This window comes from Heterodontus francisci, chromosome 35 (assembly GCF_036365525.1).
Source record: "Heterodontus francisci isolate sHetFra1 chromosome 35, sHetFra1.hap1, whole genome shotgun sequence".
Classification (NCBI taxonomy): Eukaryota; Metazoa; Chordata; class Chondrichthyes; order Heterodontiformes; family Heterodontidae; genus Heterodontus; species Heterodontus francisci.
The window spans coordinates 41,171,930-41,196,207 of NC_090405.1; the positions used below are offsets into that span (position 1 = coordinate 41,171,930).

General features: G+C 42.1%; 1 protein-coding gene across 1 annotated transcript in view; it reads right to left on the reverse strand.

Moving 5' to 3' along the window:
- LOC137350641 (neuroplastin-like) overlaps window positions 1-17,956 on the reverse strand; it is an 83,993-nt gene extending 66,037 nt beyond the window's left edge. The window contains exon 1 of the mRNA XM_068015423.1: window positions 17,688-17,956. Coding sequence (XP_067871524.1) covers window positions 17,688-17,775 — 88 coding nt within the window. The 5' untranslated portion in view covers window positions 17,776-17,956. The remainder of the gene's footprint in view (window positions 1-17,687) is intronic.
- Window positions 17,957-24,278: the final 6,322 nt, after the last annotated feature.

The window sequence follows — 24,278 nt, forward strand, 5'->3', positions numbered from 1 at the left end:
TTCTATGACAATATGAAAGGCACAATTCAGCATAGCGGTGGCACATCAGACCCCTTTCCTACCCTCAGTGGCGTGAAACAGGACTGCGTTCTCGCACCTACACTGTTTGGGATCTTCTTCTCCCTGCTGCTCTCACAAGCGTTCAAGTCTTAAGAAGGAATTTTCTTCCACACAAGATCAGATGGCAAGTTGTTCAACCTTTCCTGTCTTAGAGCGAAGACCAAAGTACGGAAAGTCCTCATCAGGGAACTCCTCTTTGCCGACGATGTTGCATTAACATCCCACACAGAAGAGTGTCTGCAGAGACTCATCGACAGGATTGCGGCTGCCTGCAATGAATTTGGCCTAACCATCTGCCTCAAGAAAACGAACATCATGGGACAGGACGTCAGAAATGCTCCATCCATCAATATCGACAACCACGCTCTGGAAGTGGTTCAAGAGTTCACCTACCTAAACTCAACTATCAACAGTAACCTGTCTCTTGATGCAGAAATCAAGAAGCGCATGGGAAAGGCCTACACAGCTATGTCCAGACTGGCCAAGAGGGTGTGGGAAAATGGCGCAGTGACACGGAACACAAAAGTCTGAGCATGTTAAGCCTGTGTCCTCAGTACCTTGTTCTACAGCAATGAGGCCTGGACAACGTCTCAACTCATTCCATCTTCACTGCCTCCAGAGAATCCTTGGCATCAGGTGGCAGGACCGTATCTCCAACACAGAAGTCCTCGAGGCAGCCAACATCCCCAGCATATACACCCTACTGAGCCAGCGGCGCTTGAGATGGCTTGGCCATGTGAGCCGCATGGAAAATGGCAGGATCCCCAAGGACGCATTGTACAGCGAGCTTGTCACTGGTATCAGACCCACCGGCCATCCACGTCTCCGCTTTAAAGACGTCTGCAAATGCGACATGAAGTCCTGTGACATTGACCACAAGTCGTGGGAGTCAGTTGCCAGTGATCGCCAGAGCAGGCGGAAAGCCATAAAGGCGGGGCTAAACAGTGGCGAGTCGAAGAGATTTAGCAGTTGGCAGGAAAAAAGACAGAAGCGCAAGGAGAGAGCCAACTGTGCAACAGCCCCGACAACCAATTTTATCTGCAGCGCCTGTGGAAGAGTCTGTCACTCTAGAATTGGCCTTTATAGCCACCCCAGGCGCTGCTCCACAAACCACTGACCACCTCCAGGCACTTACCCATTGTCACTCGAGACAAGGAGGCCAAAGGCGGCGGCGGTTCAACCTATCTATATCCCCTTGCAGGTTCCTTATATCCTCATCACATGCCCTTCCCCTTATTTTTGTATCGTTAGCAAATTTGGATACATTACACTCTTACCCCGCCTCCAAGTCATTAATACAGATAATAAATAATTGAGGCCCTTGCTGTCCAATTAGGAAGTATGTTTACTTTCTGATAAGAATTTGATCAAAGTAAATATGCACTGTAAAGAGAGAAGAAAGTTGCACACTGAAAAAACTACAGGACAACATACCTCAAGCTGCATCCAGTGAAGTTAAGTTCTGTTCAAAACTGCACTGATTCTTAGTGAACTTTTGTAAACATTTGTTATGTGGATTTGTAATAGTACAGGATGCTGCACAGTTGGACACCTCAAAGAGTTAACATTCCTGAAATTTGTTATGGATTGCTAATAAACCCTTTCACAAGAGTGTACTCCACTTGACAGCAGTTTTTATTTTCAAAATACATTCAACACCCTTTTATGGTAGCTTGAGGCAGGAGCACACTTGACACTGGCTCATGCACAGTGCAACAGACCAAGCTCTGAAGCAGGAGGTAGATCTAAAATGACAAATAACAGGACCAACACAGTAATACTAGACAAGCTGGGTTTCAGCAACTGAACTGTAGAATGGGTTCCAAGCACCTTTGACTTTATCAAGCTATGCTACCGGTTTCACTGCTCAAAGACACAGTACCCTTATTTTGCCCCAAAATAAAAAACAACAAAAATCTCATGATTTTTGATGCTTGTGGCACTGATAAGGCAAATATTGAAGAAACTTGGATGCAAAGCAGTTGGGCATTCTGCACTCTCGTCAATATTCACAAGTTTCCTATTCCTACATCAATGCAACACTAGTAACCTGAACTAGTTTTTCTGTATTATGCTCCTGAGATTCTTTACCCCAGAATCATTTTTTAATCTCAAATTCAGCAACTAAGTCACTGTCTCAGGTTAATCTTGTCTATCTGTATAATGCAACTATCTAGACACTAAGCAAATTCTGGACATCAGTCTGCAGACATCAAACCTGATAAAGATTTGTGCTTACCTTTCTTTTGGTGGAAAACTGTCTCTAGATCTTATACTAAAATAAAAGCAAAATACTGCAGATGCTGGAAATCTGAAATAATTTATGAAAGGTCATAGACCTGAAACATTAACCGTTTCTCTCTCCACAGATGCTGACAGACCTGCTGAGTATTTCCAGCACTTTGTTTTTATATCTAGATCTTTTACAATGGGTTTAACCAGTAAAGGACAATTTTAGGGTGGTTAAGATCATCAGAAGAGGAGTAAACCATTCAGTCCCTCAAGCCCATTCCATCATTCAATTAGGTCATGGCTTTATGTAGCTGAGGACACTGGTACGGTACTATAATCCATGTGTTCGCCTACATTTGAAACTAGCAGTATTGCAATTGTCGAATTCATGCTGAAATTAATTTGGAATGCCAGGTTACTGAATCACTCTTCCCCCTCAAAAACAGTTATCAATCCAAATAATTGCATCAAAGCATGTCATTATAGCATAGATGCATTGAAGGTGAAGCCAGATAAACACCAGAAATGAATAGGTTATATTAATAGGAAAAGAAAAAGAGAGGTAGCAAGAGGCTCGTGTGGCGCATAAACACCATAGACCGTTGGGCCCAATGCTTTGTTTCTGTGCTGTACATACTATATGGTTATTGTTTGTTAGATCAGGTGTGGAAGAGACCATTTTGGTCCACTTGGCCAGCCCCAAAAGTTCAAAATACACCATTCACTATCAATATCTCTTTCTCAATAAATCCCAGTCCAGGATAAAATTACTAATGTTAAAAGTCTCAAACACCTTCCTGACATGTTACCTTTGTAGAGGTTAAAAGATGGCGAAAGAAAGCTATAAGATGGCTTGTTTACCTTGGTAGTAGAAACTCAGGCTCTGATGGAGTTTGTATCCCTGCCTCAGATAGGGACTGCTTCTCAGTTCTTAACTGGTTGTTAGATAATGTTTAGTTTAGTTTAGAGATACAGCACTGAAACAGGCCCTTCGACCCACCGAGTCTGTGCCGACCATCAACCACCCATTTATACTAATCCTACACTAATTCCATATTCCTACCACATCCCCACCTATCCCTATATATTTCCCTACCACCTACTTATACTAGGGACAATTTATAATGGCCAATTTACCTAACAACCTGCACGTCTTTGGCATATGGGAGGAAACCGGAGCACCCAGATGAAACCCAAGCAGACACAGGGAGAACTTGCAAACTCCACACAGACAGTACCCAGAATTGAACCCGGGTCGCTGGAGCTGTAAGGCTGCGGTGCTAACCGCTGCGCCGCCCTGTTACAGTGCACTCTGCTTTAAGGCCAGGGGAAAGGGTGAAAGCTAAGGGCCTGCTACCCGACCCAGACACGTGTTGGGTCCGGGTCGGGCCGGATCGGACACGCCCCATCACCCCCTCAGGTAAGTGACTTTAATGCTAATTTACTTTTTGGACTTTAAAGGTGGTTTTGCTACAATTATTTTAAGCTTGTGCAGCTAAAGAACAAAGTGAAAACAGAAGGTAAGTTAACTGATGGTCGGGTTGGGTCGAGTCGGGTGCGGGAAAAAATGGAAGGACTCAGGCCGGGTCGGGTCTTATTTGCAGACCCGAGCAGGCCTTTAGTGAAAGCCTTGCAGAACACAAATCCTACAATGGAACAGATTCTTGTCAAAAAAATGTGATCACGAATCAACAACAACCAATAACATTCTACCCTATGTGAACACAGTTGTATCACTTGAAATAGTGAAGTGTGAGGTGACGAAGATGACTTTCAAACAAAAAATACAAACAGCTGCCTATTTTAAAAACCTGCAAAGGATTAACCTTAAGGTGAGAAGCTGCAATAAAGACTTAAAAACAGACAGGCTCAATGTCGTTATATAATTAATTTGTTACTTGGCTAGTTTTACCTTGCTTGCCTGCACAGAACCCTACAGTTTCACGTTACCGAAAAGACAACTTCTAATCAGTCAGTAATTGCTTTGTTAGCACAGAAGGGAAAGAGAGAAATGGAGTAAATATTTCATGTGATACTGGAGCTCAACAGAGGCTCCCCACACATTTCTATCATCTGAATCATCTTATGTCGCTGCCGCTATTCCTTTTAGGTTCTTGAAATACTGTCAGTAGAATTCAATTTGTTAAAATTACAAATTGAAGATAAGTAGGCATTTGGGTATTTACAGGGATTTTTGTAGCAGAATTTAATTTTCTCTACAGATTTCAGAATGACAGCCTCATTTTGGAACACATGATCAAAACAAATTTTTAATCATTCTGAGTGTATTAATGTGTATTTTTAGAATTTCACTCAAGTTGTTACTGCAGATGCTCCAATCCAATCTCAAATGCCAAGGCCTGGCGTCACATTCAACGAACACCCGAGGCAGATTTTCGTCCTCAATGCTAAAGGAACACAGAAAATGTGATATAGATCAACTCCAAAGGCATTCTTTAAATTAAATTGTGACGAATTCAATGCATTATTTAAAATACTGCACTCGTATGTCTGCAAATCTTTCCCTTTCCAATTAAATTGGATCACAACCATATACAGTACTTGGGAGGAAGGAAACTAAACATAATTAATAGGTGCACTTAACATAAAAGGAAATTTGGATGCATCAATAATGGCTCATGAAAGTATACAAGTGGCCCATATCCAGTCATTAGAGGTTAACAAATAATAAGAATTATACATCTTCCATTGGTAAACTATCCCTCCTCGTCCTTCTTGGCCTCTCTGCTGCCTTTGACACTTGACCATACCATCTTCCTCCATTAGCTCTCCAGTGTTGTCCAGCTGGGTGGAACTGCTCTCACCTTGTTCCATTCTTATCTATCCAATTGTATCCAGTTTATCAATGGCTTCTGTTCCTGCTGCTGCACCATTACTTCTGGTGTTCCCCAAGAATCTATCCATGGCCTCCTCTTAGTACTCATCTACACGCTGCCCCTCAGTGACATCATCCAAAAGCACAGCTTTAGTTTTCACACGCTGATGACACCCAACTCAAACTTACCACCACTTCTCTCGACTCCTCCACTGTTGCTAAATTATCAGACTGCTTATCTGACATCAGTACTGAAGAGCAGAAATTTTCTCCAATTAAATACTGGGAAGACTGAAGCCATTGTTTTTGGTCCCTGCTCCAAGCTCCATTTCCTAGCTACCAACTCCATCCCTCTCCCTGCAACTGAGAGACGAAACCAGTCTGTTTGTAACTTTGGTGTCATATTTGACCCCGAGATGAGCTTCTGACCATGCATTCACGCCATCACCAAAACCGCCTATTTGCACCTCGGCAACAATGCCCAACTTCGCCCTGTCTCAGCTCAACTGCTACCAAAACCCTCAATTCATGCCTTTGTTACCTTCTAGACTTGACTATTCTAATGCCCTTCTGGCTGGTCTCCCACATTCTACCCTCCGTATACTTGAGGTCATTCGAAACACTGCTGGCCGTGTTTTAACTTGCATCAAGTCGCATTCACCTGTCACCCCTGTGCTCGCTGACCTACATTGGCTCCCATCAAGCAAAGTCTTGATTTTAAAATTCTCATTGTCGTTTTCAAATCCCTCCATGGCCTCACCCCCCCCCTATCTCTAATCTCCTCCAGCCCCAAAACCCTCCAAGATACCAACATTCCTCTAACTCTGGGTTCTTGAGCATCCGATTTTAATCGCTCAACCATTGGTGGCTGTGCCTTTAGTTGGCTAGGCCCTAAACCCTGGAATACCCTCCGCACACCTCCTCGCCTCTCTACCTCACTTCCCTACTTTAAGACTCTCCTTAAAACCCGCCTCTCTGATCAAGCTTTTGGGTCATCTAATATCTCCTTATGTGGCTTGAAGTCATATTTTGTTTTAAAATGCTCCTGTGAAGCATCTTTGGACTTATTACTTTAAAGGTGTTATACAAATACAAGTTATTGTTGTATTACAGTATCTGTTAAGAGGAGATATAAACTAAAAACTTCAAGTCTTTGCAGTTGAAGAAAAATCAGATATGAAAGCACCATGAATAAATGAAGTTATTCTAATTCTTTCCCTGCTTGCCTGATGAAATCCTCTCTAAAATGTAATTTAACTAGATTTATTCCAATTGTCATTCAATAACCCTATTCCCTTTCGAAAGAAGGTACTTTGTTCCACTTATGAATAATGTTTTTGGGGGAAGCAGAAAATAAAACCATTTCCATTTGTAGGAGGCACTCTGCATAAAACTTACAGAATTAACTATGAAAGCCAGAAGCATGGTAAATGAACAAACCAGTTTGCAGAGTGAGCCAAGGCCTGGAGCGCAGCTTCTGCCATTTACAGCACTGAATGGGAATCCATATTAAATGCAATCAATTGAAAAGTTAAACGATTGTTCAATATGAACTCAAATAAATCCAGCATATTCTAAAAACTAGGTTTTCAAACAAACACATGCCGGCCCTATAGATCACGTTTACATGATGTGCATCATTTCAAATTTTAAACATATAAAAAGTGGAAGGCAGAGGTCAAACTCTTGCAAGATTTTAAAGCAAACCGGAAATATATTTAATGTATTGCCTTAATATGGTAATTCAGGATATTTGACTATTATTGTCAAAGTAATTTGACAGAAAGCTGGGGCTCAAAGCACAGTATGGAATCTCCTTCATTTCCCTCACAGTCTGCAAGCCAGAGAGTCATTACTTTGGGATTTGCAACTTAAACTTAATTTAAAGTGTTTATTATTAATCTACTGATGTCTATTGCGTTCTAATCAGAAAATTGAGAGCTCTGAAATTCAAAGTAATCTTTCTATAAACCATACTTTCTACATTTCAAAAAGATTAATTAAAAAGCCATTCTGAAAGAGCTGCTTATTCTATTGAATGTAATTAGCTTCAACATTGAAACAGTCATCAAGGTTTACCAGACTGATTCCTGGGATGGCGGGACTGACGTAAGAGGAGAGATTGAGTCGGTTAGGGTTATATTCGGGAGTTCAGAAGAGTGAGGGGGGATCTCATAGAAACCTATAAAATTCTAACAGGACTTGACAGGGTAGATGCAGGAAGGATGTTCCCGATGGTGGGGGAGTCCAGAAACAGGGGCCATAGTCTAAGGATACGGGATAAACCTTTCAGGACTGAGATGAAGAGAAATTTCTTCACCTAGAGAGTGGTGAGCCTGTGGAATTCGCTACCACAGAAAGCAGTTGAGGCCAAACATTCTATGTTTTCAAGAAGGAGTTAGATATGGCTCTTGGGTTTGAAGGGATCAAAGGGTATGGGACAAAAGCCGGAACAGGCTACTGAGTTGGATGATCAGCCATGATCATAATGAATGGCGGAGCAGGCTCGAAGGGCCGAATGGCCTACTCCTACTTTCTATGTTTCGATGTTTTAAGACCAATACACACAAAGGAACCAAATTTGCTGAAAACGCAGTATGAATGACACACTCCATTATTAATGCGCAAATACAGCCAGCAATTTGTGGCTAGAAACAGATATCCCGTGAATTATGAATCGCCAAAAGTTGTTGGCTGTTTTGAACTGTTCTGCCATTAGCCTCGCAAAAACCACATCTCATGCTTAACTTACATAAGAAAAAGGAGCACGAGTAAGCTATTCGGCCCCTCAAACCTGACCCGCCATTCAATAAGATCATGGATGATCTGCCCCAGACCTCAACTCCTCTTTCGCGACAGCTCCTAATAGCCCTCAACTCCCCGATAATTCAAAAATCTATCTCCCTCCTCTTTAAATGCTTTCAGTGATCCAGCCTCCACAACTCTATGGGGTATGGAATTCCAGACATTCACCACCCTCAGAGTAGAAATGCCTTCGCATCTCAGTGTTAAATGCACAAGAACACCAAGATCCCTCTGTGTTGCACCTTTTTGAAGTCTCTCCCCCTTCATGAAGTTACCCATTAAACTCACCAGAGAAAGTAGTCTAGCAATTAATAGTGTGGATAACCTTCAGTAATTGTTCATGGCAGCCAATCACCCTCTTACCCGGAATATAACCAAATGTGTGCAGTCTCATTCCTTCAGGTTAGGAAAGTTTTCTTTTCTGTTCTTTTCCCTCTCTCTCAATCCAATCTTTCCCTTTAATTGTCTTTCTGCCCCTGATCTGACATTAGAGTGAGTGAGTTCACCCTGTTTTTAATATCTCAGTTCTTTAATGTCACTGGTTAGAGGATATACACTGTTTGATCCATCATGCACCAAGGTCCCAGATGCCCTGCTGCCCTCACTGCGCTGTGAGCTCGCATTTCCAGCAAATTTGTGAGCAACTTTTTTGAAAGCTAAACATGCAATTGTAAGTCTAACCACAAGATATCCTACTCTAGCAAAATCTGGCCCTTGATAGTATTTATTTTTTTTTTTATTTAGAGATACAGCACTGAAACAGGCCCTTTGGCCCACCGAGTCTGTGCCGACCAACAACCACCCATTTATACTAACCGTGCAGTAATCCCATATTCCCTATCACCTACCTACACTAGGGGCAATTTACAATGGTCAATTTACCCATCAACTTGCAAGTCTTTGGCTGTGGGAGGAAACCGGAGCGCCTGGCGAAAACCCACGCAGTCACAGGGAGAACTTGCAAACTCCGCACAGGCAGTACCCAGAATCAAACCCGGGTCCCTGGAGCTGTGAGGCTGCAGTGCTAATCACTGCGCCACTGTGCCGCCCCAATAGTAATCTATGTGGCAGTCTCATTCATTATACAATACTCAAGCATCACTTTTGGGTGTATTGTATTCAAGAGAAATACACACAAAAAAAGTTAACACTAGACTTGCTTGGCATACTAGCAACAAAAAAAAAATCAATGCAAAAAACAGCAAGGAACCAGTACATCACAACCATCAGTATATCACTCCCATGGTTGAGAGCTCAGTACTTGGGCCAGAAACAGACACCATTTGATGCAGCAAAATCTATAACCGTATTGTTAGGTGTTTTATAAGAGTTCAAATAGCAATGGTGCAAAAACTTAACATCGACACCACTGCACTTTGCTGAAATGTTAATGACAGTAGTGTAGTATTGTCACTGCTTTTGCAAAGGCTTCTATCAGGGAATTCTTGTTCTAGCCTCTCCAAAGTTTCAGGACTAGTAGATAAAACACTGTTACAGTACTTAAGAGTTAGTGCTGTATAAAATCAGCATCACTTTCACAATCTAATGAGCACCCCTTCCCCCACCCACCCCCACCTCACATACACATAAATCATAAAAGCATAGAAATTTTAAAGCCACATAAACAGGCCACTTGGCCCATCGTGTCTGTGCTGGCTGAAAAACAATCCACCTATTCTAATTCCACCTTCCAGCATTTGGTCCATAGCCCTGCAGATTACAGCACCTGAGGTACATATCCAGACTCCTTTTGAATGAGTTGAGGGCCTCTGCCTCAACTACCCTTTCAGGCAGTGAGTTCCAGACCACCACCACCACCTTCCGGGTGAAAAAGTTTTTCCCTCATCTCCCCTCCAATTTTTCTACCAATCACTTTAAATTTATGCCCCTCATCACTGACCTCTCTGCCATGGTGAATAGACTCTTCACCTCCACTCTATCCAGGTCCCTCAAAATTTTGTACATTTCAATCAGATCTCCCCTCAGCCTTCCCTGTTCCAAGGAGAACAAACCCAGCCTATCCAATCTTTCTTCATAACTGCATTTTTCCAGTCCTGGCAACATCCTCATAAATCTCCTCTGTACCCTCTCTAGTGCAATTACATCCTTACAGTATTAAGGTGACCAGAACTGCACACAGTACTCAAGTTGGGGCCTAACCAATACAGTTCCAGCATAATCTCCCTGCTCTTGTATTCTATACCGCGACTAATAAAGGAAAGGATTCCATATGCTTTCTTAACCACCTTATCAACATGTCCTACTACCTTCAGAGATCTGTAGACATTCACTCCAAGGTCCTTTAATTCATCTACATTTCTCAGTATTTTCCCATTAATCATGTATTCCTTTGCCTTGTTTGACCTCCCCAAATGTATCACCTCACACTTCTCCGGGTTGAATTCCATTTGCCACTTTTCTGCCCATCTGACCATCAGTATCTTCCTGCAGCCAACAGCGATCCTCCTCGCTATCTACCACACGGCCAATCTTTGTGTCGTCTGCAAACTTCTTGATCATGCCCGCTACATTTACATCCAAACCGTTAATATACACCACAAAAAGTAGGGGACCCAGTACTGAGCCCTGCGGAATGCCACTGGAAACAGCCCTCCAGTCGCTAGAACAGCTGTCAACAATTACCCTTTGTTTCCCAACACTGAGCCAATTTTGTATCCACCTTGCTGCATTTCCCTGGATCCCATGGGATTTTATTTTTTTAAACCAGTGAGCCATGTGGGACCTTGTCAAAAGCCTTGCTAAAATCCATGCAGACATCAACTGTACTACCCTCGTCTATCTCCCTTGTTACTTCTTCAAAAAATTCAATCAAGTTGGTCAAACAAGATCTTCCTTTAACAAATCCATTCTGACTATCCTTGATTAACCTGTGCCTTTCTAAGTGACAGTTTATCCTATCTCTCAGGATAGATTCCAATAATTTGCCCATTGCTGAGTTAGACCTACTGGCCTGTAATTATTCAGTCTATCCTTCGCGCCCTTTTTAAAACAGAGGTACAACATTAGAAATTCTCCAATCCTCCAGCACTGCACCTATATCCAGTGAGGACTGGAAAATGATGGTCAGACCCTCTGCTATTTCCTCTCTTGATTCTTTTAACAGCCTAGGATACATTTCATCTAGCCCTGGTGATTTATCAACTTTCAACGATGCTAATCCAATACTTCCCCCCTCCCTACATTTATCACAGCCAATACTTCACACTCTTCCACCTTAACTACAATATCTGCATCTTCCCCCTCTTTTGTGAGGCCAGATGCAAAGTATTCATTAAGAACCATACCAATATATTCCGCTCCTACACATAGGTTACCTTTTTTGTCTTTTATGGGCCCTACTCTCTCCTTAGATAACCCCTTACTCGTAATGTATTGATAAAAGCATCTTTGGGTTCACCTTGATTTTGGTTGCCAATATTCTTTCATGCCCTCTCTGCTTTCCTAATTTCCTTTTTGATTTCATCCCTCCCTTTCTATACTCCTCTCAGCTTTCTGTAGTATTGAGCTCTTGGTGTCGGACATAAGCTTTCCTTTTCTGCCTCATCTTACCCTGTAGGCTCCCTGACATCCATGGGGCTCAGGATTTGGCCGCCCCACCCTTTTTCTTTGTGGGAACATGTTTACCCTGAACCCCTTGAATCTCCCCTTTGAATGCCTCCCACTGTTCTGACATTGATTTACCTTCAAGTAGCTGTTTCCAGTCCATTTTAGCTCCTCAGTTTAGTAAAATTGGCCTTGCTCCAATTGAGAACTCTAACTCCTGCTCTCTGTCCTTTTCTATAATTATGTTAAAACTGACTGAATTATGATCACTACCACAAAAATGCTCTCCCACTGCCACTCCTTCCACCTGCCCATCTTCATTTCCTAAAACTAAGTCTAAAACTGCACCCTCTCATGTTGGACTTGCTACATACTGGGCAAAAAGGTTCTCCTGAATGTACCTCAAGAATTCTGCTCCCTCAATTCCTTTCACACTAAAACTACCCCAGTTAATATTGGGGTAATTAAAATACAAATACACCCAAGTATACTTGTATATACACCCTAAGAAAAACCTTAAAGTTTTGTCAGTTAGTTGGCTTCCGTATCTCTGACCACATGAATGACTTTTGCCACACTGGAGTGCAGTAGGACACTCCTTGAACATGCCGTCTATCATTTTACTGAACATCACCCAGCTGTCATATTTTTTAAAAAGCTTTATTTTGTAAAATTAAGGACGACATTTATTAAAGGCAGCTATAAATTTTTAAAAAATGAACATAACTACAGTATGTGAAAGCCATAGCTATTATCAGGGAATGAGCCACAATACTGCAATAACTTTAAAATGAATCAAGTTGTACATTGGTCAATACTGTACCTGCTTGCTTGTCCTCAAAAAGAATACACTAACCACAAAAAGTAAGAGTTTGCATATACAGATCAAAACAGATAAACCACATTTTTATGAAACAATATAACTGTTAAACAAAAACTTTACAGCTATCATAGCAATTCTGAAAAAATGCATCTTTAATTGATCACATTCTACAATGTGAAAAAGCAGTGAAACATCTTGCAACATCCCTGGACAAATAGAATACTGACATTGTACAAATGCAAACATGTCACAGCGTTCCCTGACGTACTGTGTTTACATGGTACTCAACTCAAATTTAACACTTGAAATTTAAACGCTATGAAAACCTACCAGTCAGACTGCAACTATGAATTAGTGATTCCACAAATTGGCATATTCCAAGCAGCCAGATTCAAACCCTTGCTGTTTTTCACTCTCACTGTATCACCCAGCTCCCACACTGCACTATTTTGGTCCATCCAACACACAAAATCTAATTTTGTTGCTTTGCCACCAGCACAACATACCTTTGGCGCTCGTCACTGAGACTAAATGGGGTGCGATCAAAACAACAACAAAAAACCCTCCAATCCATTGTATTATTCTCCATCAGAGGCAGGGTAGCTAGACTTGAAGCAAGTCTGTACTACCAACAGCACAGGCACCAATTATATTTAATTATCAGTTGCTGTTAAATTAGAGGGTCTTTTTCTAAAAAAGTTTTGGATGCTAAAAAGCACCATAATTTAGATGGCACAAACAGTGAATTAAACCAACAGCGATTTTGGTTACAGGGAGGGCAGGCAAGAGATCTACAAGAAAATGCATCAGTGTTACAGAAAACACTGAATTTTATCTTTGCGAAAATTCACTTCCTCTAATTGAAATCCTTTGTTTCAGGCTGTGCAGCCAACATTTGATGGCCAACTAGGAGTTTTTGAGAGAAGGTACCACGTAAACAGAGCAAAAATGTTCAGCCAGCAAACAGGTCTGAAAAATGCAAACTTCAAATACAAGTTGAATTCCATTGTTGAAATACTATAGATACAAAACTAAGAAAGAAAATAAGCTCAGTAAATCTTCACAGTACGTTATGTGCTGTGTTCCTGAATCATCCCAGCAAAAAAACGACCAGGAAGAGTCCAGTTTGTTCACTGGCGGACATTGAAGTGGTCAGTCTCAGACAGGGATTTAGTCGAGTGTTCCAACCACCCTCTGCTGTCCCAGTGTAAAGGAGGAAGTGAGGTTGAGCAGGGTGGGCCTATACACATTGGAGTTTAGAAGAATGAGATGTGATTGTATTGAAACATACAAGATCCTGAGGGGACTTCACAGGGTGGATGCTGAGAGGATGTTACCTCTAGGGTACAGTTTAAAAATTAGGGGTCTCCCATTTAAAACAGAGATGAGGAGATATTTTTTCTGCTGAGGGTCATGAGTCGGTGGAATTCTCTTCTCCAGAAAGCAGTGGAGGCTGAGTCAATGAATATATTCAAGGCTGAGTTAGATAGATTTTTGATCGATAAGGGAGTCAAGGGTTATATGGCGGGCAGACAGGAAAGTGGAGTTGAGCCCACAATCAGATCAGCCATGACCTTATCGAATGGCGGAGCAGGCTCGAGGGACCGAATAGCCTACTCCTGCTCCTATTTCTTGTGTTCTTGTATTAGCCAGGTTCCACTTTCCTACAGCATATACATGGACATAAGGGAAGGACAGACCAGGCCTGGTTGCAAAGTCACTCTCAACCACCATGCAAACATGCACTATCCAACCTCATGCATCAATTGCAAGGTGCTGGAGAGCTCCATTATTTTTTTTATTTATTCTGCAGGGATACTCAAGCATAAAAGTCACCATGTCCAGGACAGAAAAAGGGAAAGACAAAAAATAATTAGACAATATAATCCCATCTTTCTACCTTGAAATGACTGGAATGGTAGCAAATGCATTTGCTCACTTTTATCGAGCTATAAATGTACAGTTAAAAATCCATTTAAAGGTGTATGCAGGAAGTTAGATTTGTCCAGAATGGCCAAATTTTATATCCCCTAAAAGCTCACAATCATAACAACGAATTAGGTGCTAGTGGCGTAGCACCTTGGAGGACTCATATGGCATCAGAATAGAAGGGACAAAGATTCAACAGTAAAGACTCATGGTTTCAATCTCATTGTTGCAGGAAGAACAATTACTAGCAGAATTAATCACCACCAGGATGACGCCACACAATCTGTATTTATCTGAAGAGCTAGGTCGGAAAGGATTAGAGGCAGGCTGCTCAGCTGTCAGTTACATGACTGCGCTGAAAATATACACACAAAACAACTAAGTTACTAAAAAGGCTCCTCCAAATTCCCAACAGCTAACCGAGTAACCATCCTCAGAACATTTTCTACCAGCCTCCAATCCAAGCAACATCTCTAAACATTAAACATATATTTGTTAAATCCCATATATTTCCTTCCTTTTATTAGGCTGTTGGAGGCACAAGATTCTCTAGCTGCCTTGTAAGAGTGAAGAAAACATGTGTGGCCTATGAAATAATCTGATTGCATAGAAGATTTAAGCACAAACAGCCGTAAATACAGAGATAATTTGACTGTCAACATTAAGGAAACTAAGCATAATGACAGGGCTCTTGCATGCAATTAGCTCAAATACTCTGAAATCCTGAACATTAGAGTGGCTGGCCCAAATGTGTAGTTGCCATGCAAAGGGACTGAACCATTTTTTAAAAATATATGTATTAAAAAGATAATAAGCATCATGTTAGCATTACTTGGTCTATCTGAGAATCTAAGTTTTAATCTGACTGGTTTGTTGCGTTTGTTTTGGTCTCCATCTGGCTTAGTTCATGCCATTTTTCAGTATTTTGGTAGAGAACAGAAAATTATGCAAAAAAAAGTGCTGGCACCACATTTATGAGTTTTATTCCGGCTAAAAATTGCTGTAAATATTCTGAAATTTATTTTATATTGAACATTAAAAGTCCTGTGAATTAAAGTATTTTATAAAATTGAGATTCTTTCCTCAATCCTATCAAAAATAATAGAGGAGATAAACTTTATGAAACAACTTCCCCTGCCACCAACAGTCTACTCACCGACAATTTACAAACCAGTGCTCTAAGCCATTTTCAGGCTTACCTCAAAATAGGTTCACATGGGAAATGAAAGAATGAATTTTGCAAGACTTCAACATTTTGTTTTTCATTTGAAATGATTTTCTGCCATTTCTAGCAAATGTTTCTTATCTTGCAGTACATTAAGGAGGCCCTGGACACAATAATAGAAACCAATCAGCATTTTCATTGCAGAGAAAAATCAATCTCTCGTTTCATAAATCAAGTCTATTTCCTGAATAAATTGGCTTATATTACCGGATAACTGCTTACTGCCACAATAACTATACTTTCTTTTTTTGTAGCTAGTAAACATTTATCATAAGAACACAAGGAATAGGAGGAGGAGGCCATACGGCCCCTCGAGCCTGCTCTGCCATTCAAAACATCATTACTGATCATCTACCTCAGCTCCACTTTCCCAACCTAACCCCATACCGCTTACTACCAAAAAATCTATCAATCTCAGCCTTGAATATACTCAATGACTGAGCATCTAGAGCCCTCTGGGGTAGAGAACTATTACTCACAACCCTGAGTGAAGAAATTTCTCCTCATCTCAGTCCTAAACGGTCGATCCCTTATTCTGAGACTATGAACCTTAGTTCCAAACTCTCCAGAGGAAACAGCCTCTCAGCATCTACCTTGTCCAGCCCCCTCAGAATCTTATATGTTTCAATGAGGTCACCTCATTATGGCATGACAAGACACGATTCCCAACTTACAGCACTGTGGTTATTCCTACACCAGCGGTCTAGGAAGACAGCGCCCCACCACCTTCTCAAGGGCCATTCGGCATGAGCAATAAATTCTGGACTTGCAGGCGACACCCATTTTCCAAGAATGAATAAAGATCAAGATTTAAATTACAACTTTATGGGAAGTGCTTGCTACTTTTTATACTTTATATAGTATATTTGAGTAACTCCTAAAATCCAAAACTGAGTTCGTCATCCATTTATAATTAGGCCTACTGTTTCATGGGAACTGAATCTGTCAAATTCTGTTTCTATTGCATGAAATTAAAAGATTTCAAACAGTATTTGTGGGATTGTGTTTCATGATTCCATTCATCACCCTCCCCCCCGCCCCCACCCCCATCGAGAGTGCATATGAATGGCATTGATGACGTGTCAAAGATACTGGCTCAAGAACCCTGATCATAATAGTCATGATAATTTTCAGGATCACTCTGACCTTGTAATGCCTCCACAGCTTTCCTGCAGAAGATGCTTAATTACGATGATTAACATCTCCTTCAAGCCTGAGAGACAATACTGACAGGACAAAGAAAGCAGTGGAAATGGAATGAAAATACTGTACTTAAATAGCACTGCCATCAGCGTCAGACTATAGAACTTCCTCAATTTACATATTGCATTAGAGATGACGAAACTGGGACTCTACACTGGTGATGCAGAAAAAGGGCAAATGTTTGACTAATCCTCTGCAGCTAATTTCCTTTTTAACTACTAACAGTTTAATGCAATGATTTCAAATGCATTTGCTACCTTTTCTTAAACTGCACAAAAGCAACCCATCGATGACTTGGCCATATTTGCCATCTCGTGATAAAATGTTAAAACACATTTCCTTCCCCATTTTATATGACCTAAACTTCAAGGAGGTATGAATGTCAAAAGGGAAATTTTGAGAGCGCCTCTGTTCTGCGGTATTGCATTTAGCACTTGCAACCAGGTCACACTCAGAGATACTGCATTCTGTAAGACATCAGTTCAACATGGACAAGTGAGAAAAAAAAATCAAAAAAACACACTGTGCTATTACAACCTGACCCATGGCAAATATTTTGAATTTAAGGCACATTTAAAAATAAAATAGCTTAGTCATTAAAGGGGGGGGGGGGGTGAAGAGAAGAGGATTTTGGTGCATTGAGTTTGCATTTGTTTGCGCTGGTAATCAAACAATACTAGAACAGATTGATGCTTTATAAATAGGCAATGCAAAAGTAAAGCAACATGCAATTATTTAAAAACAATTCGAAATGCAATTAAATTGAACACAGTAGGATTGAAAAAAGTTAACCAAAGCAATTTGAAATGCAGTTGAATTGAACATATTTATCAGTGAGTAAGGGGAAACTCTTAATCCTCTCCCAGTTTCCTGACCCTCCTCTCCCCCCAAACCAGGGCCCTTCACTCGGAGTAGCTGTCGCCGGGGCCTGGTGTTACTAGTTACCCGCGGGGGGGTGGCTTGTTACCCGTAAGAAGCCTGCCCCTGTCCCCCCAGTCTCGGGAACTCACCGTTCTGTCCGCGGGCCGGTGCCAGGCTGAGCCAGAGCAGCGCGGACACAGTGGCGCCGAGCCAAACTGGGCCGCGGGCCGTTGCCATGGTGCAGATGCTGCTCGTTCCTCCGCCGCTGCTGTTGTTGTCCCGACTCGGTCCGCACAACTGCGCCAACTCTCGCCCTTCACCACCCCGCGCACCTCGGATCCAGGTAAAAGCCCGCTCTCGCGAGAAGTCGGCAGCCCAGCCGCCGCAAGAGCAGTTCCACCGCCCCGCCCGGAGAGAAGGGGAGAGTGCGCGCGCAACAGAGGTTCAGACCAGTTTCAAGGCCCTGCCGCAGTTGGCGCGCTGTTGAGACGGTTCCACACCCTGCCGCAGGAGGCGCTGTCGGTGCTATTCCACACCCTGCCGCAGGAGGCGCTGGTGGTGCTTTTTTGTTCTTTGTTTCATGGGATGTGGGCGTCGCTGGCCAGGCCAGCATTTATTTATTTCTATTAACCCATTGTTAATAGCCCATGAGAAGGTGGTGGTGAGCTGCCTTCTTGAACCACTGTAGTCCAAGTTAGGTGGGTACACCCACAGTGCTGTTTGGAAGGGAGTTCCAGGATTTTGACCCAGCAACAGTGAAGGAACAGCAATATAGTTTCAAGTCAGGATGGTGTGTGGCTTAGAGGTGATGGTGTTCCCAAGCATCTGCTGCCCTTCTCCTTCTAGGTGGTAGAGGTCACGGGTTTAGAAGGTGCTGCCTGAGTAGCCATGGTGCATTGTTGCAGTGCATCTTGTAGATGGTACACATTGCAGCCACTGTGCCTCAGCAGTGGAGGGAGTGAATGTTTGTGGATAGGGTGCCAATCAAACGGGCTGCTTTGTCCTGGATGGTGTCGAGCTTCTTGAGTGTTTTTGGAGCTGCACCCATCTAGGCAAGTGGAGAGTATTCCATCACACTCCTGACTTGTGCCCTGTAGTAGTGGACAGACTTTGGGAGTCAGGAGGTGAGTTGCTCGCCGCAGGATTCCTAACCTCTGACTTGTTCTTGTAGCAATGGTATTTGGATGGCTAGTCCAGTTCCGTTTCTGGTCAATGGTAACCCCCATGATGTTGATAGTGGGGAATTCAGCGATCGTAATGCCGTTGAATGTTAAGGGGAGATGGTTAGATTCTCTCTTGTTGGAGATGGTCATTGCCTGGCACTTGTGTGGTGTGAATGTTACTTACCAGTTATCAGCCCAAGCCTGAGTGTTGTCCAGGTCTTGCTGCATTTCTACACGACTGCTTCAGTATCTGAGGAGTCGCAAATGGTGCTGAACATAGTGTAATCATCAGTGAACATCCCCACTTCTGACCTTATGATTGAAGGAAGGTCATTGATGAAGCAGCTAAAGATGGTTGGGCCTAGGAACTACCCCGAAGAACCCATGCAGTGATATCCTGGAACTGAGATGATTGACCTCCAACAACCACAACCATCTTCCTTTTCACTAGGTACAATTACAACCAGCAGAGAGTTTTCCCCCTGATTACCATTGACTCAATTTTTGCGAGGGTTCGTTGATGCCATACTCAGTCAAATGCTGTCAAGGGCAGTCACTCTTACCTCACCTCTTATGTTCAGCTCTTTTGTCCATGTTTGAACCAAGGCTGCGATGAGGTCAGGAGCTGAGTGGCCCTGGCGGAACCCAAACTGAGGGTCAGTGAGCAGGTTATTGCTAAGCAAGTGCTGCTTGATAGCACTGTCAATGACACCTTCCATCACTTTACTGATGATCAAGAGTAGACTGATGGGGCGATAATTGGCCGGGTTGGATTTGTCCTGCTTTTTGTGTACAGGACATACCCGGGCAATTTTCCACATTGCAGGGTAGATGCCAGTATTGTAGCTATACTGGAACAGCTTGGCTAGGGGCGCGGCAATTTCTGGAGCACAGGTCTTCAGTACTATTGCTGGAATGTTGTCAGGGTCCATAGCCTTTGCAGTATCCAGTGCCTTCAGTCATTTCTCGATATTACGCGGAGTGAATCGAATTGGCTGAAGACTGGCATCTGTGATGCTGGGGACTTCAGGAAGAGGTCAAAATGGATCATCCACTCAGCATTTCTGGCTGAAGATTGTTGCAAATGCTTCAGCTTCATCTTTTGCACTGTTGCGCTGGATTCCCCATCATTGACGATGCGGATATTTGTGGAGCCACCTCCTCCAGTTAGTTGTTTAATTGTCACCACCATTCACGATTGGATGTGGCAGGACTGCAGAAATTAGATCTGATCTGTTGGTTGTGGGATCGCTTAGCTCTGTCTATTGCACGCAGCTTGCGCTGTTTGGCATGCAAGTAGTTCTGGGTGACAATGTTCCACACCCTGCCACAAGGGATGCTGTGGTGCTGTTCCACACCCTGCTACAGGAGGCGCTGATGATGCTGTTCCATGCTGTGCTGCAGGAGGCACTATGGTGTTGTTCCACACCCTGCTACAGGAGGCGCTGATGATGCTGTTCCATGCTGTGCCGCAGGAGGCGCTATGGTGTTGTTCCACACCCTGCTACAGGAGGCGCTGTTCCATGCCTTGCCGTAGGAGAAGCTCGTGGTACTGTTTCATGCCCTACCACAGGTGTTATTGTGCTGTGCCATGTCCAGCCACAAGAGACGCTGTTGTGCCATTTGCTCCACCCGTGTTCCCCACAATAAATAGACACCAGCACAGCTATTATTTGGAGCTTCTCTCACTAAGGTGACACCTGCTGGTAGGAAATGAAGCTTCAGCAATCAAAAGCTGAATCTAAGTACATTTTTAAATTTTTAATTTGTACACACTTCCCATCGTTTTTCCCAAATATAAATTCTTATGTCTACATTATAATAGAAACTACCTATGTAAAATTGTCATGTTGTAAATACACCCTTTGGCCCCACCAATGGACTACAGGGCACCGCAGCTCCACCACCAACAGGAGTATATAATTACTGCAAGTCTTGTTTGCACAGGCAGTTTCCATTAATAATCCGGAGATGAGAATTTATAATCAACACATAAAAAATAAGTTCAGGATATATGACTTCAAAATTGGCTCTAAATGCACTCATCCAATTATTCCTCTGATCTTTAACCCTGCTTTATCTGAAGACTACACCTGCTCTAAAAGCCCAGGGGGTAACACCCCAGAGATTGACTAATAAATCATTTGCGTATATGTAAGTTTATGAGTTACATATCGGTTTACTCAATGGAGAAACAGAGGACACCTTAAAGGGAAACCCATATAGATAGCACACTGTGATATACCTGGGGGGGAAAAAAACACTGGCAGAGCTAGCAGATGGCGTGTAGCTATTCTGTGATCTGAAATGTAATTTGTAATCTGTATATATTCTATAATATAGCATGTTAACTGTAATGTAGCATGTATTCTGTAATTTGTTACAAAATCTGTGATGTAACATGTATAATGTGACAATGTAAACTGTAATGTAAGATCTATTTTGTAATGTAACATGTTCTATAATAAGCATGCAATCTGCAAAGTAACAAATATTCTGTAATGTAACTTGTATTTTGTAATATGACACGTATTCTGCAGTGTGACATGCATTGTGTAACAGTTTGTAATCAGTGATGTATCATGTAATCAGTAATGCAAGATATATTCTTTCATGAAATCTGTAATGTGTTGTATAATACTACCTGTGTGGAGTTTGCAAGTTCTCCCTGTGACCGCGTGGGTTTCCGCCAGGTGCTCCGGTTTCCTCCCACAGCCAAAGACTTGCAGGTTGATAGGTAAATTTGCGATTGTAAATTGTCCCTAGTGTAGATAGGTGATAGGAGAATTGAGGGAAGATGGGGATGTGGTAGGGAATATGGGATTAATGTAGGATTAGTATAAATGGGTGGTTGATGGTCGGCACAGACTCGGTGGGCCAAAGGGCCTGTCTCAGTGCTGTATCTCTCTATGATTCTATGCTTCTATAATATAATAAATGTGTTCTGTAATGCAACAAGAATTTTATACCATGACTTTTACTCTGTCATGTATCATATATTCTGTAATGTGCTGTGTATCCTGTAAAATATTGTTTAATCTGTAGTGCAACATCTGTTCTGTAATGTAACAGGTATTCTGTAATGTGGCATCTATTCTGTAATTTATCATATAATCTTAAGTAACATATTTTTGTATTATATTTTGGTCAGAAGAAACATGTAAATCTTTGCAAAATTGTTTATTGTGAATTTCCACACACACATAAATAATCAGTGGGACTTAGTTGATAAACATAAAACCCGGAGTTTTGCTGTTATGGCCTGCAGTGGCTTAGTGTCTTGTCATTCACCATGGGGATATCTATTATCCACTGTGTATTCAGTACTTGTAAGAAAATAATCAATTTAACAGGAAGCTGTTAAATGTGCAGTAAATGTGTTAATGAAATGGCATTCCTGAATCTTGGCAGCTTGCAAATAATTTCCTTCAGCTTCATGTGCTGAGGCCTGCCAAAAGATTGACGCCATGAGTGAAAAATTCTGCTTTGACAGAATTCTGACCACAGACACTCTGCTCCACCTACTGCTTACCCCTCCGTCTGTTAGTAACAGTCATATTATCACATCTGGTGAAAAGAACAAAAACATTCTAATGCGGCTGACAGGGATTTTTATTCTCTACAAAACTGTCTCCATTGGGTCAGTTTTGAGCAAGCGTTGGTTTTCAAACTGCATCCTATTATAGCTGTTGCATGCCTGAGAAACATAGGCAATTATAGACTATTACTTTGCTACATTGCAGCCAATGAGAGGCAGAATCTTTTTTTAATGAGTGCTCCTCCATAATCTGTTAACTATTCAATCCCCATTGGCATTTGGAAAGGGGCCAATGATATGGTACCATAATGGTTCCACTCCTGGACTCGCTCCCCGATTGTCTTGAGTTCAAATTCTAGCATAGCCTTCTGTGGGATTAAATATAATAAATCCAGCTATTTGTAGTCTAGTGCCTGAAAGAAAGCAGTCAGATAGTTGTCAGATAGCTGTCAGGGTGGCGCAGTGGTTAGCACCGCAGTCTCACAGCTCCAGGGACCCGGGTTCGATTCTGGGTACTGCCTGTGCGGAGTTTGCAAGTTCTCCCTGTGTCTGCGTGGGTTTTCGCTGGGTGCTCCGGTTTCCTCCCACATCCAAAAGACTTGCAGGTTATAGGTAAATTGGCCGTTGTAAATTGCCCCTAGTGTAGGGAGGTGATAGGGAATATGGAATTGCTGTAGGGTTAGTATAAATGGGTGGCTGTTGGTCGGCACAGACTCGGTGGGCCGAACGGCCTGTTTCAGTGCTGTATCTCTAAATAAATAAATAGTTGTATAAAACCCAACTGACTCACTAATGCCTTGGAGGGAAGGGAACCTTTCTTGCCTACCTGGCCTGACCGACACGTTTCCTGTTCCACACAATGTTGACTCTTAATGCCAAACTAGAAAGTCACTCTGTTGTGAAAAAGAACATCACTGCACACCATTGCCACAAGAATTTAACAAGGCCACTATCACCTTCTCTATAAATGCTGCCTCGACAGTGCCAAGCATATCGTGACAATAATTTGTAATATTATGAAAACAGGATATATAACTTTTAATCCAATTTTAGGTTTAATAATGCACTTTTAAGACTAATTTTCTTAGGTTGCTATGTATTGGGGTATCACAAACAGTTTGGAAATTTCTTACTCTTGATATTTCTTGCAAAATTGCAAACAACATCAACTTTCATTTATATTGCATCTGTAACATGAGAAAAAACATATCCAAGGTACTTTGTTCAGCTGAAGATAATGTTCGCAGTGCCTCAAACACAGAATAACCAGGGGAATTCTCCCCAGGCCTGCATATGCATGAAATTTGTGTCTCCTTATTTGAAGCAAAGAGCACAATAATGTACCCAATAAATATTTAACATGTGTCTGTATTTATATAGATCCAAACAATTAATGGCATGTAAAATTCAGCTGTGCAATGGATTATAGGAACAGTAGTAGGACATTCAGCCTATCGTTAGCCATATCTTTTAATTCCAATTCTCTGTCCTTTCCCCATATCCATTCTTACCCTTAATTCCGCAAGAAAGTATCCATCTTCATTTTAAATACTTACACTAAATAAATACTTGCATTCGTATAATCCCTTTCACAACCTCAGGAAATTACAAAGGGTTTTATAGCCAATGTAGTACCTCACTGTTGTGATGTAGGAAATGCAGCAGCCAATTTGCACACAGGAAACTTCCACAAACAGCAATGAGATAATGACCATCTATTTTCATTTTACGTGAGGGTTAAACATTGGTCAGGACACCAGGGAGAACTCCCCTGCTCTTCTTCCACCTGAGAGAGGAGTCAGAGCCTTTGTTTAAATTTCTCATCGGAAAGATGGCACCTTTGACCAAGCAGCAGTCCCTCAGAAATGCACAGGGAGGTCAGCTCGAATTATGCACTCAGCACTCTGTAGCAGAACTTAAACTCACAACCATCTGACTCAGAGGTAAGAGTGCTACCCACTGAGCTGCAGCTCTGGCCTCTTTGGAAACTGCATTCTACATTCACACAACCCTTTGTGCAAAGAAATTTCTTCTGGATT